We start from the raw sequence: 15,690 nt of genomic DNA on the forward strand, positions 1-15,690 counted from the left end.
GGCGCGGCCACATTCGCCCGCGCGCTGCTCCAGCTCGGCGCATCCTCCCGCCCCGACGTCGAGGTCGCCGCGCTGCCCCTGCCTACGCCGCTCCTGCATTGCGCGGGCTCCTCCTCCTCGGCCTTCGCGCACGCGCGCGCCGTCGCGCTGGGCCGCGACGTGTACCTCATCGGCCGCGGCGCCACCCTGCGGGTGGACGCGCTCACGGGCGCGGCGCGCGCGTGCGCGCCTACGCTGTTCCCGCGGACGAAGTTCGCGGCGGCGGCCGTGGGCGCGCGGATCTACGTCGCGGGCGGGTCGGCGCGGACCGCGGCGGTCGAGGAGTACGACCCGGACGCCGACGCGTGGCGCGTCGTGGCGGAGGTACGGGTGCGCCGGCGCGGGGGCCGGCGGCGTGTTCTACGTCGCCGGCGGGGTGGCGGTGTCCGGGCGCGCCGCGGGCGCTCGAGGCGCACGCGTGCGCCGGGTCGGTGGACGCGCTGCACGTGGCGTCAGGCGCGTGGGCGTGGTCGGCGCGGCCGCGGGCGGTGCCCGGCGGCGGCTGCGTCGTGGGCGCCTACGGCGCCGGGGACGGCCACCTCTACGTGGTGGCAAGCCACGTGGTGGACCTATCCTTCTGGCGGTGGAGCGGCGGTGGTGTCAACAGGGGTGGTGACGTCGGTAGAAGTGCCTGCGCCACCGCCCGTGCCACGGGGCTCGGTGGGTCTGGGCACGGCGGTGCGCGTGGCGATGGCCGGCGTCGGCGGCGACAGGGTGGCGGCGGTGGTGAACGTGGCCGCCGTGAGGGGCCGCAAACGGAGGCCGTGCCCCTCGCCGCGCAGGCGCGGTGACACAGAAGCATGCACGTCAAGAGCATCCCATGACCGTCCGGAAGCTTGGAAATTTCCCTTTGCCGCCATTGTGACGGAGTCCGACTCCAAGGCAGGGGAGCGACTCGGAATGTCGGATTCCAATCTGCAGCCGGACAGGCAATCCGATTCGATTGCTCCAAACCGAGTCGACTAGGCAATCCGATTCGATTACTCCAAACCGAGTCGACTACAGACCGACGATCCGAACCGGGAACAACCCCAGTTGCGCGTCCTCTGGCCTATAAATCCATGGCAACCCTCCCCTCCGGTGCTCCATCCATCCATCCACCCATCACCTTCTCCCTTCTGCCACCGCCGCCGCTCTGATCCCACTTTCCCAGGGTCATGGAGATGGCGGCGCTGGGCCCGACGATCTTCTCCCGCGGCTTCCGCTTCAACCCGACGCCCCTCGAGGCCGCCACCTACTACCTCCCTCGCCTCGTCGCCGGCACGCCGCTGCACGAGGCCGTGCGCCCCGTCGTCAACCACGCCGACGTCTACGGCTGCGAGCCCGCCGACCTCGCCCGCCAGTTCTGCCCGCTGCCCAGGACCGGGCACCGATTCTTCTTCACCCACTGCAAGCTGCAGCAGCCGCAGAGGGCGGGGAAGGCCAGCAGGGCCACGCGCGCCGCCGGCTCCAGATCGTGGCACTCGCAGAGCGTCAAGGACGTCGTGGACCACGCCGGTGTCAAGGTCGGGGAGATCAGGAAGCTCCGGTACAAGAAGGGTGGCGAGTACACGGACTGGCTCATGGACGAGTACTCGTGCTGCTTGGAGGACGCCGTCGCCGGCGACAGGCAGTTCGTGCTCTGCAACATCTACGTGTCCCCCAGGGCCGATCAAGGCTCTGCGGCGCGCCAAGAATCCGCCGCCTTCTTCGCTCCACCTGCGCCTGCGCCCGTCGTGATCGCGCAGACTGCGGCACCCAAGAGGCCGGCGCCGCAGAGTGCCGAGCCGCCGTGCCCCAAGCGGATGCGGGGTGCCGTCGCCCCGACGCCTCCGGTCGTGCAGCCGGCGGGTTATTGCACGGCGTCCTTTGCGCCACCACTGCCGTACGTGCCTCACATCACCACTTCAGCTCAGCCTCCGCCGCCGCCAGTTCCCACCCGTCTCGCAGCGCCGCCGCTGAGTCGCTCGCTGGCGCCCACACCACTGCACCCGCGTTCGCCACCTCAGCAACAGATGCCGCCGCCGCCGACTCTCCCTGTGGTACGTGCCTGCCACATGCCAGTGCAAGCACCGGCACGTCACTGCCAGCCGCCTCAGCCGTCCGTGCAGAAGAAGCAGAGCACACGCGATCCGTTTGAAGCCGCTGAGCTGGGAGACGAAGCAGAGGAGGAAAGGGTGGCAGCGCCTGATCCCAAGGAGTCCCCTGCAGCGCTTGTTGATCAAGATGACGACTGGGCCGAGTTGGAAAAGTGCATGGACGACGCCGTGCCAACAGCCGAGGGCTCGACGGTGAGTGAGGACGAGATGGACCAGACGAAGCAGGGCACGGACGATCCGTTTGAAGCTGCCGAACTGAGAGACGAAGCAGAGAAGGAAAGTGTCGCAGCGCCTGGTCCGGCACAAGATTTCGACATGGACGAGTTTTGCAGGTCACTAGAAGGAAATGGCGACTTGGTAAGGCTCTTTGAGGATGAAGACAACGTGCTGACAGCCGAAGCAGAGGAGGAAGCAGCTGCCAACTCTGAGGGCTCAACGATGGCTGAAGACGCGCCTGATCCATCGTCCATGGAGGAGTCGCCTGCGGCGGCACAAGATTTCGACATCGACGAGTTTTGCAAGTCAGTACAAGACGACATATGGGCATGCGAGCTGGACCACTTTGCATGCTCTTTCGAGAACGAAAGCTTCTCCTGGGAGTATGGCATGGGTTAGGAAGAGATCCAGGTTGCAACTGGATTGGGAAGGCTTGATGACTGACGACAGCAAGAGCAGTAGCAGCTGCACAAGAGCTCCATCCAGAAGAAGGATTGCGGAATTTGTAAACTTTTCTGCGGATGAAAATAATGTTATCCTTCCTAAATGTAACAACTCTGCGTGTTGAATTCAGTTTGGGCAGTCTTGTGGTAGCATACATAGTATGTTTTTGAAAGCTCTGGTTCCAAATTTGTTTCTGCGGATCAGGGTCTTACCAAATTCTGTAACCTGCGTGCAATAGCTATTGGCATTTGGCAACACATTATAAAATCCTCTTACCCTACGTTCCTTATCAAACTGAAAATACGAACGGTATCTCTTGGCTGCAAATCGAATCTATCCATCTCTCCCGTCCCCTTCCTGCGTTCCGGCCGGCGGCGGCGTGAGCGTCGAGGCGGTGGTGGGCGCTGTCCATGCGTTGGACAATTCCATGTCAATTGGTTCGGTAAATGATGGCACATTTCTCTTTCTCAATTTGTTAGTTTGGTCTGAGTCAACTTTAGGTCCCTTTTGGTTACATTTGCTTATTTTTAGCACCCGTTACATCGAATGTTTAGATACTAATTAGAAGTACTAAACGTAGACTATTTACAAAATCCATTACATAAGTGGAGGCTAAACGGCGAGACGAATCTATTAAGCCTAATTTTTTTTTGATGAAACAGGAGGGGAAAGTCCCTTGCTGGTTATATATTATATATAAGAAAAGAAGAGCAAACAAATTATCCAGTTTACCTCAAGAAACAAAGAAAGAGAGGAAAATCATAAAGATTACAATATATGCTCTAACCATTCTAACATTGATTGCTTCCATTCCTCTTTTACGCGAAGGACAACCTGCGTAAAGATAGTCTTGAACCTCAACATGGCACTATAGACTGATGGAGTGATTCCTTTGAATATCCAGTCATTCCTTTCCATCCAAATACACCAACTCATGAGAATAATGACTTCCATGAAGAACTTAACTTGAAGCTGAATTCTGAAGCTATTGAGGATATTATAGGGCTCTTCTGTCAAGTTTGCAAACAGGCTAATATTGATCCAACATTCCTGAGCAAAAGGACACTCAAGGAGAAGATGGAACAAGGTTTCTTCTCTATTATGCGTGCATAGGACACAGGAGTAAGAGGGCAAATCCATATGTTTCCTTCGAAGAACATTCCTTGTACTCAATCTGTCTTTGAGAAGCAACCAGAAAAAGAATTTATGTTTGCTTTGGCATTTAGATTTCCAAAGCCACCGGAAAACTGGATGAACATGGTGATGTCCTGTTAGTGCTCTATATGCTTTTGATGAGGAAAAATATTGATTGCCCCAAATATATGTCCAGCAGTCTTGCTCATCATTTATGGAGATAAAATCCAAATCGGCAGCTAATTGTAGCAATTGATCCATGGCTAGGTTTGTTAGAGGCAAGTTGAAGAGCTGTTGTAAATCTGTTAGCACATAAGCCTGCCTGAGAGATATGTCTTCCTTTCTAGTAAATGAGTAAAGTTGTGGATATGCTTGAGCAGGAACCTTATTGTTCCACAGATCATGCCAAAGTAAACATGTTCGTCCATTGCCAACTGCTACTGACGCTAAACCCTTAAATTTGTCCATGAGCTTGACAATGTCTCTTCACCAAAAAGATCCTTTTCTTACTTGTCCTGGCAATCTACCAGTAGCATAATGTTTCTCCCAAATCAGATGAACCCATAGGATATCTGCTCGGTTAAAGAATTTGTGTAGGTATTTGAGTAGAAGAGCTTCATTTTGGGTTCTCAGGTTTAAAACACCAAGGCCACCCTCTTTCTTTGGCAGGCATACCAGCTCCCAGGCAGCTTTGGGTGGTTGTCTATTATTTATATAAGATTTTCTCCAGAGACAACATTTTCTATACTTATCCACTTGTTTGTACACTGTCTTATGTAATAAGAAAGTGCACATATGAAACATTGGCATAGCTGTGAAGATTGAATTTGTTAACTGAAGCCTTCTTGCATCTGATAAAAAATTTGATATGGTTACCAATCTTCTCTCACACCTGGATACCATTGGTAGAAACTCTTCAATCCTGGGTTTAGTGAGACCCAGGGGTAGCCCTAGGTAAGTAAAAGGGAAACCACCTGTAGCACATCCAAAGGTTTATGATAAGAACTGCAATCTATCTTCTGTGATATTAATAGGCACCATCATTGATTTAGAGAAGTTAACTTTCAGACCAGTGGATACTGCAAAATTTTGGAGAAGCTGTTTCAAGTGCAGAAGCTGGTTGGGGCAGCCCTCCATAATTATTAGGGTGTCATCTGCATACTGTAAGATAGGGAAATCTTGACTGTATGCCAAAGAGATAGGGAGGTGCAGATGACCTTGCTCTTTTGAGAGGTTAAGTATAGATTGCAGGAGGTCAGCTCCCAAAACGAATAAAAGAGGAGATAGAGGATCCCCTTGATGAACTCCACTCTTACAAATGAACCTTTTCCCAGGAACACCATTCAAGAGTATGGAGGATGTGCCTGATCCAAATATCTGCTCCATCCACTGGATCCATTTATCTCCGAAATCTTTCTGTTGCATGATTGACAGCATAGCTTTGTGTTCAATTTTGTCAAAGGCCTTCTCAAAATCAAGCTTAAGAATGACTATCTCTTTTCTCGATTTGTGGCATGAATGTAGATACTCAAACGCCCAGGCTAAGCAATCTTGTATGGTTCTTGACTTAATGAAACCATATTGATTTGCATGAATAAGTGACTGGATTACCTTTTGTAGTCTGTTGGCCAAAAGCTTTGTTATAAGCTTCATGGATATGTTTAGGAGATAAATTGGCTTGTAATCTGTGACCTTTGTTGCACCCTCAATTTTAGCTATTAGAGTGATATATGATCCATTTATGCATCGCAAGCAGACAATGCCAGAGTGAAAATCTTCACACAGAGAATAGAAATCTTGTTTTATTATGTGCCAACAGCTCTTTATGAAATTGGTATTAAACCCATCCGGTCCAGGGGCCTTGTCATTTGGGAGGTTATTGATTACAAAGTCAATCTCTTCATGTGAAAAAGGTTCCTCAAGGTGGCTTAAGTTGTTAGCTGGATGTAGAAGCTGTTGCAGATCAAAGAGCATGGAGTTATACTCGGAGGTGCCCAATCTTTCTTTAAAAGCTTCCCATAAAATTGACTCCTTCACTTGATGGTGGTATTGAGGAGTTCCAGATGTGTCCTCTAGGGATCTAATATAACTTTTTCTATGCTTAATGGTTGCATTTGCATGAAAGAATTTTGTTGACTCATCACCAAACTTTACCCATTTAATGGATCCTCTCTGTTTCCAATAGATATTCTGCTGTTTTAGAAGGCATTGCAACTGTTCCTATAGAATGACTTTAAAATTCCATTCCATGAGGGTTAGGTCCCTGTATTCTTCAATTAATTCCATAAAAAATAAAGACAACTTCACATTTGAGATAAGAGACTTGAGGTTCGATAGTTGAGAATTCCATGTTCTTAGAACCCTTCTAAGATTCTTGAATTTTTGAGTGATAGTTTTTGCCTTGTCAGATTCTTGAACCGGGACTGACCAACCATGTGAGACAATATCCATGAACTGATCATGTTCCACCAATAATTTTCAAATCTAAAAATCTTGCCCTTTGGGATATCTGTCCTGACATGAATGACACAGGGTGAATGATCTGATGTTTCCATCGCCAAAGAGTAGGCTGATGTGTTTGGGTGACTGAGAGTCCAAGAAGCAGAAGTAAAGAACCAGTCTAGTCGTTCCAACAAGGGTATTTGTTGCTTGTTGGACCAAGTGAATTGCTTGGATTTTAGAGGAATTTCCACTAAACCCAGAGTGTTAATGGCATCATTGAACATGAACATGTCACTGTAATTACCACCTGGTTTATTTCTATTTGAAGGATCACGTATGAGATTGAAGTCCCCCACTACCAACCAGTCGTAATCATCAGGCATTTGGATGTGCTTGAACCATTGAATGAAGGCTATTTTTCCCTCCGCAGTGCAAGGACCATAAATGTTTGTTAGAACCCATTCCCAATTAGTAAGATTTGAAGATAACTTAACTGAGATAGCAAACTGATTCATGAAAATTAATTCCCCATATAACACAGACGATTTCCAGATTATGGCAATCCCACCAGAGGCCCCTTGTGACGGTAGAAACTCATACCTATCAAAGGATGAGGGACAGAGCTTTTTAATAAATAACGAATCTATTAAGCCTAATTAGTCCATGATTTGACAGTGTTGCTACAGTAAACATTTGCTAATGATGGATTAATTAGGCTTAATAGATTCATCTCGCCGTTTAGCCTCCATCTATGTAATGGGTTTTGTAAATAGTCTACGTTTAATACTCCTAATTAGTATCTAAACATTCGATGTGACACGTGCTAAAAATAAGCAAAAGAACCAAACACCCCCTTAGTTGTGCTCATCCATATAAACACACACATTATTAATGCTGGGTTTTGTTAATGCTGTCTGTAATACTTGCAGAACACCCGTGAGACAGCGTTTGCCCTCAGGAAGTTGTCACTCACCAAGGCCAAAAGGTACCTTGAGGATGTGATTGCCCACCGTCTTTGTATTGTGCAAGGGGCGCGCCACGAGAGACGGCATAGTCCATGAGCTCCTGGAAGGTGCCTGGCCGGACGACCCTCATCTCGAGCGGCCCGATGGAGCCGTCAGCGACCCGGCACTGCCATGTACACGGCGTTCAGGGCCTCCTCCATCTCAAGGCAGCACATGCCGAGCGTCTCCTTGCAATGTGGCTATGGCTTCTACCCCCTTGCCGGACAGCATCTGCATCATCTCCCAGTAGATCACGTAGCGCACTGGGATGCTCTCGGTGTACGCCTGGCTGGTGTAGTCCAGCACGGACGCGCCGCCATGCCGCCGGCGGAGCAGCGGCGCGGATGCGCGCTGCACCTCGGCCTCGTCGGTCTTGTCGGAGCCGATGCACAGCAGCACGTTCCCGCGGCGCACGAACCGGAACTCCGGCGCGGCGTTGTGGAACCCCGTCACGCGGAGGACGTCGCCGACGCGGTACCGGTTCAGCCCGGAGTAGCTGGTGATCACGACCTCGTACTCGTGTCCAGCCTCCACGTGCACGAGCTCCACGAGCTGGTTCTCATCGCCTCGCGCACCGCCTCGCGCCTTGAGATGCCGGCCACGGCCTCGCGCACCGACGTGTCGGAGACGACGCAGGGGCTGAGCTCACCGGCCTCGATATCGGCGGCGAGCTGCTCCCAGTGCTGCTGGAAGAAGCGGATAATAACACGGAGGAGAACGGAGGCGAACGCGGCGCCTATGCGCAGGACGGCGCGGCGCTGGCAGAGGCCGCACACCATCTGCGCGTACATGCTCCAGAACGCGTCCTCGCAGAGCATGGCGTCCATCGGGGCGTGTAATTACCGTACGCGCCACGCTGGCGAAATTGAGGTGGTGGGCGCCCTTGTAGTAGCTCGCCGTCAGGGCTGGCCGTGCAATCAGACCACCTGGCGTCTTGATAAAACCATGCACGGTAACTTACTGGTTTATGACAGGCATCACGAGGCTCATCAACTGCTGCCTGCGGCTGAGCTCATCGTCGACTATGGGCATCAGCTTGCGTTGGCCGCCCGACGTGCTGGAGCTGGTGAGGAACTCGGACACAGAGCGGTCGCCGTCGGCAACGAGCCGGATGAACGGCTCCAGGTCCTCGTAGGTCACCATGGGCACCCTGCGTCCTTGCCCGGGACGCGGCGCCCGACGAGGCCGCACTTTTTTTTGAGCTGCTAATTATATTAAAAAGAAAGACATTTCAGATAGGAGAATTTTACAACCTTTAGGCTAATAAAAGAACAAAGAAAACACAGCAATTACACGGCGCAGGACGTGTTAGGTCCGGACGGCAAGAATGGCTACGCCATTGTCCAGCTATCCAGGTCATCTCTAACTCCGAAGAAAATGTTGTCATTTTTTGTTTCTTTTCGATCAAAAATCCTTACATTTCTTTCCTTCTTTCCTTCTAAATTACCCAAGAGGTTAACATGGTTAAGGAGCACAGGTCTTTGCGCGAGCTGCTAGCTGATCCTGCCATTCTTGTCCACCACTCGTGGAGGTCACCATCATGTTGCGCCTATTCCCTCCGGTGCAAAGAGGTGTATCGCCATTTCAGGTCGACTTCTGCAGAGGGGGCACGTTGATTGGTTCGGCCAATCTCTTGCTTGTAGTCTGTCAGTTGTCCATGGCCTGTTTGAATGACCAACCAGAAAAATATCTTGCAACTTGCGGGCGCCCAAATCCGTCAAATAAGCGTGTCAAAGTTTGTTGCCGCGAGCAAAGGCACTAAGCCGTTGGCAATGCGCCGGATGTACGGATCCAGGTCCTCGTAGGTCACCATGGGCACCTTGGCCCGGAAAGTGGCGCGGTCGGTGGCGGCGGCGAGGCCGCAGTTGCTGGCGAGGTACTCGATCGGCGTCGGCGTTGCGGGCGAGGATCTCGGCCAGCACGCGCTCCTGCACGGCGTCCACATCGGCGGTCATCTCCTCGATGAAATGAAGCTTCTCGGAGTCGATCGGCCTCGCCGCACTAGTTGCCGGCGACGATGCTGGGCTGGTCGACGCGTTGTCGTCGGTCATTTCCGCCATTTGAGTAAAAGGTGGAGCTGCCTGCACTGAATGTCCGGAGAAGGACAAGAAATGGTATGGGAATTAAGATGCTGGGGTAGGAGTAGGACTAGTTTTTTTTTTTAATAGCGAAATGGTTAGGCATGGGACTAGATGCCGCACTGGGACTAGTTTTTTTTATATTGTTAACGTGCTGGACGCACGGTGCATTATTTGGATTTCCCGTTGGCGATCCTACGTGCTCCACTTCGCCATCTACATGCAGCCAAACACCATGATGACCCAATCAACAAATAAAGATGCAAATGTTGATTGCTGCAATCAACAAATAAACAGGTGCATGATGACCCAATCACCATGACAAACTACACAACTTGTACTCGTACAGGCACAAGGACACAAATTATTGCTACACTGATCGATTCACATGAACGGAAGCGTAGCTGCACGCGCTTGGGCTTTGCCAACTTCCTTCTCCTTTGGAGAGAAGCTTAGCATTTCTGGTGCCCAGTCCGGCAATGCCGGGCTCAAGTGGCTGGAGACGACGCGCGAGTCGAGCAGCTCCACGATTCGCGGCGCTGTCACGCACCGGGGGACCTTGTACTGCCCGGCGGACGCGCCACGGGAGACGGCCAAGTCCGCGAGCTCCTGGAAGGTGCCCGACCGGACGACCCGGATCTCCAGCGGCCCGATCGAGCAAAGCGCGACCCGGCCCTCCCGGTACACCCAGTTCAGCGCCTCCTCCATCTCCAGGCAGCACCGATCCAGCACGTCGCCGTCCACAGCAGCGCCGCCGCCGCTCTGGGCTCCCTTGGCCTTTAGCAGCTCCCAGTAGATGACGTAGTGTCCCGGGAAGCTCTTGGTGCAGGCCCGGCTGGTGTAGTCCACCACGATCGCGCCGCCATGCCGGCGGAGCAGCGCGGCCGCGCGCTCCACCGCGCGCTGCAGGTCGGCCTGGTCGGTCTTGTCGGCGTCCACGGACAGCAACACGCCCTTGCGGCGCACGAACCGGAACCGCGGCGCCGCGTTGTGGAACCCCGTCACGCGGAGCACGTCGCCGACGCGGTACCGGTTCAGCCCCGTGTAGGTGGTGATCACCAGCTCGTACTCGCGCCCGGCCTCCACGTGGGCGAGCTCCACGAGCTGGCTCGCGTCGCCACGCGCCTCGCCGTCGACGGGGAGGAACTCGAAGTATGCCATGAAGGGCATGATGGTGTAGGACACCTCCGACGGGTCGCACATCGGGGAGAGGTTGACGCCGAAGGCGCACTCCGAGGACGCGTACAAGGTGGAGAAGATCGGCAAGCCACCGCTGTAGTGATTCAGGGTCGGGACGTACTGCGCCATGGAGCCGGTGACGATTGTGTCGAGGTACTTGGTGTTGGGCCAGATGCGTGCGATAATGCCCGCCCCACCGCCCTCGTAGCCCTCGGCGCGGATGAACCGGGCAAGCTCGGGGTCCGGTCGGAGGACGCCGGCGACTGCCTCGCGCACCGACGGGTCAGTGATGCGGTCGGCGAGTGTGCCGGCGTCGATGTCGGCGGCGAGCTTTTCCCAGTTGTCGAGAAAGAAGGTGATGGCCCGGACGACGCCGGATGCAAACGTGGCGCCGACGCGCACCACATCGTGGCGATGGCACAGGCCGCACAGCATCTGCGCGTACATGCTCTGGAACGCGTTCGGGCAGAGGATGGCCGCCACGGGGCTCGTGAGGGCGCCGGATAAAGGGAGCTTCTTGAAGTGGTCGCTCTTGAACAAGCTCGTCAGGACGGGCTGCGCGAGCAGGCCTCCCGGCGTCTTCGTCTCCAAGTTCACGAAGTGGAAGTAGAGACCCCTCCCCTTGTCGAGCCCAGGCACGTACCTGCACGCCACGCACCATGGCCACACGATTACTGCAGCTGCTCTGCTAGTACCAACAAATTAAAGAGAGCTTACTGGTTGATGACAGGCATAGCGAGGCTGCCCAGCAGCAGGCTGCGGTGGCGCTCATCCTCGACGGTAGGTATCAGCTTGCGCTCGCCGCCCGACGTGCCGGAGCTGGTGAAGAACTCGGTGACGGGGTGCCCCGGCCCCGTGAGGATGGGCGAGCGGTCGCCGTTGGCGATGCGGCGGATGTACGGCAGGAGGTCCTCGTACTCCACCATGGGAACCTTGGCCCGGAAGGTGGCGCGGTCGGTGGCGCCGGCGAGGCCGCACTTGCTGGCGAGGTACTCTGTCTCGGCGTTGCGGGCGAGGATCTCCCCCAGGACGCGCTCCTGCATGGCGTCCGCGTTGGTGGTCACCTCCTCGATGAAGCGAAGCTTGTCGGTGTCCATCTCTTTCGCCGGTGACGAGGCTGGGGTACGGGTCGCCGCGCCGGGGGTCGACTTGCCGGTCGTCGCCGCTGCCTTTGGCTGGCTCAATCGGTCAATCCTAGCAGCTGTGTGGTGTCTGCAGGGTTGGGATGCAAATCGAGGGTTGTCATCCCACCAGGTGCAGCAGCTGTGGTTGACATTCGGTGTCTGTGTGGAGCACGAGATGCTGATGACAACACGCGGGGTGCTGTTGGAGTATTGTACAGTACAACACTCATTTTGGTCGTCTAATGATCGATTGATCGTGATGGTGATCAATAAAAGGAAAAGTTGCAAAAATCCACCCATACATTTAGGGGATTTCAAATACCCATCCGCGCCGCGGCTCACTTTTCTTGCAGTCTGAAACCTGCAAATTTTATGCATTTTCAAATGTAGCTTGCCATTTCATTTGAACCAGTGCTTCACAATTGCTCATTCCAGCCATCGATGCCAATGCCACCTATGAATTCAGAGCTTGCCATTTCATTTGTATCCCATCTAATTTCAGTAGCCATGCAATGCATGTTTGTCCTCCCGGTAGCCTTACAGGAGGAACCAATTATATAAAATCACCTAAAGTAACCCCTAAATCTATATATAAATTACCCACATCTGCCATTATATAAAATCAGCTAAAGTAACCCCTAATCTTCATCAAAATTACCCACTTATACCATTATAAATAATATTTAAAATAACCCTCTAATTTGCAACCGAATTGTCCACCAATATTACTTAAAAACTTAAAGTAACCCGTTAAATTTGCATCTATATTACCCACACATGCCATTATTAAAAATAACATGATAACCCTATGCTTTGAATCAAATAACCTTAATTAAAAACATACAACAATATATGATTCTAAATCATCTATATCTTGCACTATTGGTATATGATATAATAATTAAGATCTATACGCGTGATGTGTGTCATCATTTATACAGATATAGAGGAAGTGATGAGAATATAGATTTCTATGACAAGCTAGAAAAAAGAGACAAATTCTCATAAAAATTAAAAACATCAAATACCAATCCTGTAAACTCTAATAATCATAGCCATTGATCTATTATATTTTCTAAAAAGTTACCCACCACTGTCATTGTGAAAATATTCAAAAATGAGCTCTAAACCTATATCTAAATTACCGTGCTCAGCTATTATAAAAAATAAGCTAAAGTAACCCCATAATCTTCATCCAATTTACTAATACATATCATTATAAAGCATGACTTAAAATGTCATTCTAAAATTTTATCTATATTACCCACGTATGTTGTTATTAAAAATAACCTAAATTAAACACCTAAATCTTAATCTAATTATCTTTATATGCATCATACAAAAATGTCAAAAAGTAAACTAATATATGATTCTAAATTACCTATTTATGTCATTGTTAATATAAAAATACTAAGTTAAAGTATATACACATGATGAGTGTCACCATTTAGACTATTTATACATGTATGTAAGGAATCGATGAAAAATATTGATTTGTATGCTAAATATAATGTATGGAGGATTGGAGGTGTGATACAAAATAGAAAAAGTATGAATATGGATGAAAAAGTGCATAGAGTAATTATTAATTAAAAATCAATCACAACTGGACAAAGATAGGTTATATAGTATTATGTTGACGATTTGAAAAAAATAAGAGAGTAGTAAGTAATCAATTTTGATTATTAGCTAGGAGTTTAATTTCTAAATAATTTTCAAATACAATAGCTTCTAAAAACATTAGCCCGTGCGGCAGCACGGGTTGATGGACTAGTACAGCTAATCCTAATCCATAACTTGTTCGAACAAAAATTGCACAAGGTGTCAGTTTCTTTCCACTGAACCTAATATAAGTAGCTCTTGTTCATTCTATTGACCTTTTCAGGCAACTGCAGAGTTTTTATTTTTATTGAGGTGCTAGTTTGCTTTAACTGAACGTAACACGACAATTTGTTCTCAATAGTTAGCGTTTTCTGCATTAGACATGAACAGAGAAGCTGTGAATTAACGCATGATTCTTCAGATGCTAAGGGTATGAACCGACACAGAGGCAAGCCCCGCGAGGGAATCCGACTCGAAAACGGGAAAGCAAAACCGGAAATTCAAAGTGGGCACACATCTGGCGATTTTTCGGGAGGAAACTTTGGAAACCAAAACAGGAAATTCAAAGTCGGACACACAGCTGGCGCCGGCGGGAATCCGACCTCCACTCGACCACTCCCGTCCCGCAGCGCGCCGCATCGCCGGCGCGCCGCTGCACGACGCCGTGTGCCCCGTCGTACACCACGCCGATGTCTACGCCTGCGAGCCCGGCGACCTCGCCGCCCAGTTCCGCCCGCTGCCCAAGACCGGAAACCGGTTCTTCTTCACCTCCTGCAAGAAGGGCGCGCGCGTCGCCGGGCCCGGATCCTGGAACCTGCAGAGCACCAAGGCCGTCAGGGGCGGCGCGGATCAGGCCGAGGTCGTCGGCGAGATCAAGAAGTTCCGGTACAAGAAGCGCGGCGTGCTCACGGACTGGCTCATGGACGAGTTCTCCACGTGCTGCTCGGAGGAGCCCGCCGCCGGCGACAGGCAGTTCGTGCTCTGCAAGATCTACGTGTCCCCCAGGGCTGCTAAGAACTCCGCCGCGCGCCAAGAATCTGCGGCGTTCTTCGCGCAGCCTGCACCGCTGCCCGCCGTCGTCATGACGCAGGCGGCGCCCAAGAGGCCGGCACCGCCGCAGGTTTCCGAGCCGCCGTGCCCCAAGCGGATGCGGGGTGCCGTCGCCCCGACCCCTCCGGTCGCTCAGCTGGCCGGTTGCACGGCATACTTCGCGCCGCCGCGGTTGTACGTGCTTCACACCACCGCTTCAGCTCAGCCTCCGCCGCCATTTCCGACCTTTGCAGCGCCGCCGAGTCACTCGCCAGCAATCGCACCACCGTGTCCACTTGCGCAGATGCCGCCGCCGATTCCCCTTCCTCCAATGTTACGTGCCTACCACATGCCAGTGCAAGCACCGGCGCACCGGTACCGGCCTCAGCCGCCCGTGCAGACGAAGCAGAGCATGCGCGATCCGTTACGTGCCGACAGCCGAAGCAGAGCAAGCGGCTGCCAACTCTGAGAGCTCAACGATGGCAGACGGCTTGCCTGATCCGGCGTCCAAGGAGTCCCCTGCTGCGCTTCATGAAGGTTTCGGCATCGATCACATCATGTCGCTTCCAGATGCCGCCTTCGAGGAGTGCCTCAAGTCGCTTCCTGTCGACATGGAAGAGTCTTTTATGGAGCTCCAGGAAGCGATCCAGGTTTCGTAAGAAGACTTTTCTTGCTTAGACATGCAAGAGCAGTAGCAGCAGCGGAAGAGCTCGCTCCATACAGTTACTGATTCCAGATCAGGAATAGGATGGCAACACTTGTAAATCTTTCTGCGGATGAAACTAATGTTATCCTTTCTGAATGTGACAACGTTGTGTGTTTAATTCAATTTGGGCAATCTTGTGGTAGTGCAAGAGCTGCTTGCTGTTATGTTTTGCAAGCGATGATTCGAAATTTGTTTCTGCGGATCAAGGTCTTGCCAAGTTGTCCAATCTGTGTTCATTAGTGTTATTTACCATGACAAGAAAAACCTGCAAAACCTCCAAGAACACTACACGAAGCACCCTTAAAGTGCCGCATAATAATGAGACAATATATGGTTCAAATTTCAGAAAGCACACAGACCAACACTGTAAACTAGTACAAGTGCTGCTTGTTGTTTGATGCATTTTTATATGTGCTGACAAGCTATAGTTCCAAATTGTTTAAATGGATCCATGTCTTTCCAAGTTCACTTTCCATCTCTGTTCATCACTGGATATCTCATGCATTTTGAGACAACATATGGCATCAACGTCTCATGCATATGTTGACAAGTACAAGCTGCAAAAGCGTTGAAGGGTAAAATCACCAGAACCACCTCATCAAGAACCCTAAAAGC

At 51.8% G+C, this 15,690-nt stretch overlaps 2 protein-coding genes and 1 pseudogene across 2 annotated transcripts; 1 reads left to right on the top strand and 2 right to left on the bottom strand.

Annotated features, from left to right (window-relative positions):
- Positions 1 to 1,196: 1,196 nt before the first annotated feature.
- Positions 1,197 to 2,732, top strand: LOC101776445 (atherin). The gene has a single exon (XM_004980093.1). The coding sequence runs from the start codon at positions 1,197 to 1,199 to the stop codon at positions 2,730 to 2,732; it is 1,536 nt and encodes a 511-aa protein (XP_004980150.1).
- Positions 2,733 to 7,322: 4,590 nt separating this feature from the next.
- On the bottom strand, positions 7,323 to 9,417 carry LOC101776849 (annotated as a pseudogene).
- Positions 9,418 to 9,819: 402 nt separating this feature from the next.
- On the bottom strand, positions 9,820 to 11,806 carry LOC101777256 (probable indole-3-acetic acid-amido synthetase GH3.8). Its single transcript, XM_004980094.3, has 2 exons — positions 11,332 to 11,806; positions 9,820 to 11,257 (listed from the first exon to the last, which is right to left on the bottom strand). Exons 1-2 carry the CDS (start codon positions 11,709 to 11,711, stop codon positions 9,820 to 9,822), a joined length of 1,818 nt encoding a protein of 605 aa, XP_004980151.1. The 5' UTR covers positions 11,712 to 11,806.
- Between the last annotated feature and the right edge of the window lie 3,884 nt (positions 11,807 to 15,690).

This window comes from Setaria italica, chromosome VIII, assembly GCF_000263155.2.
Source record: "Setaria italica strain Yugu1 chromosome VIII, Setaria_italica_v2.0, whole genome shotgun sequence".
In the NCBI taxonomy this organism is placed as follows: domain Eukaryota; kingdom Viridiplantae; phylum Streptophyta; class Magnoliopsida; order Poales; family Poaceae; genus Setaria; species Setaria italica.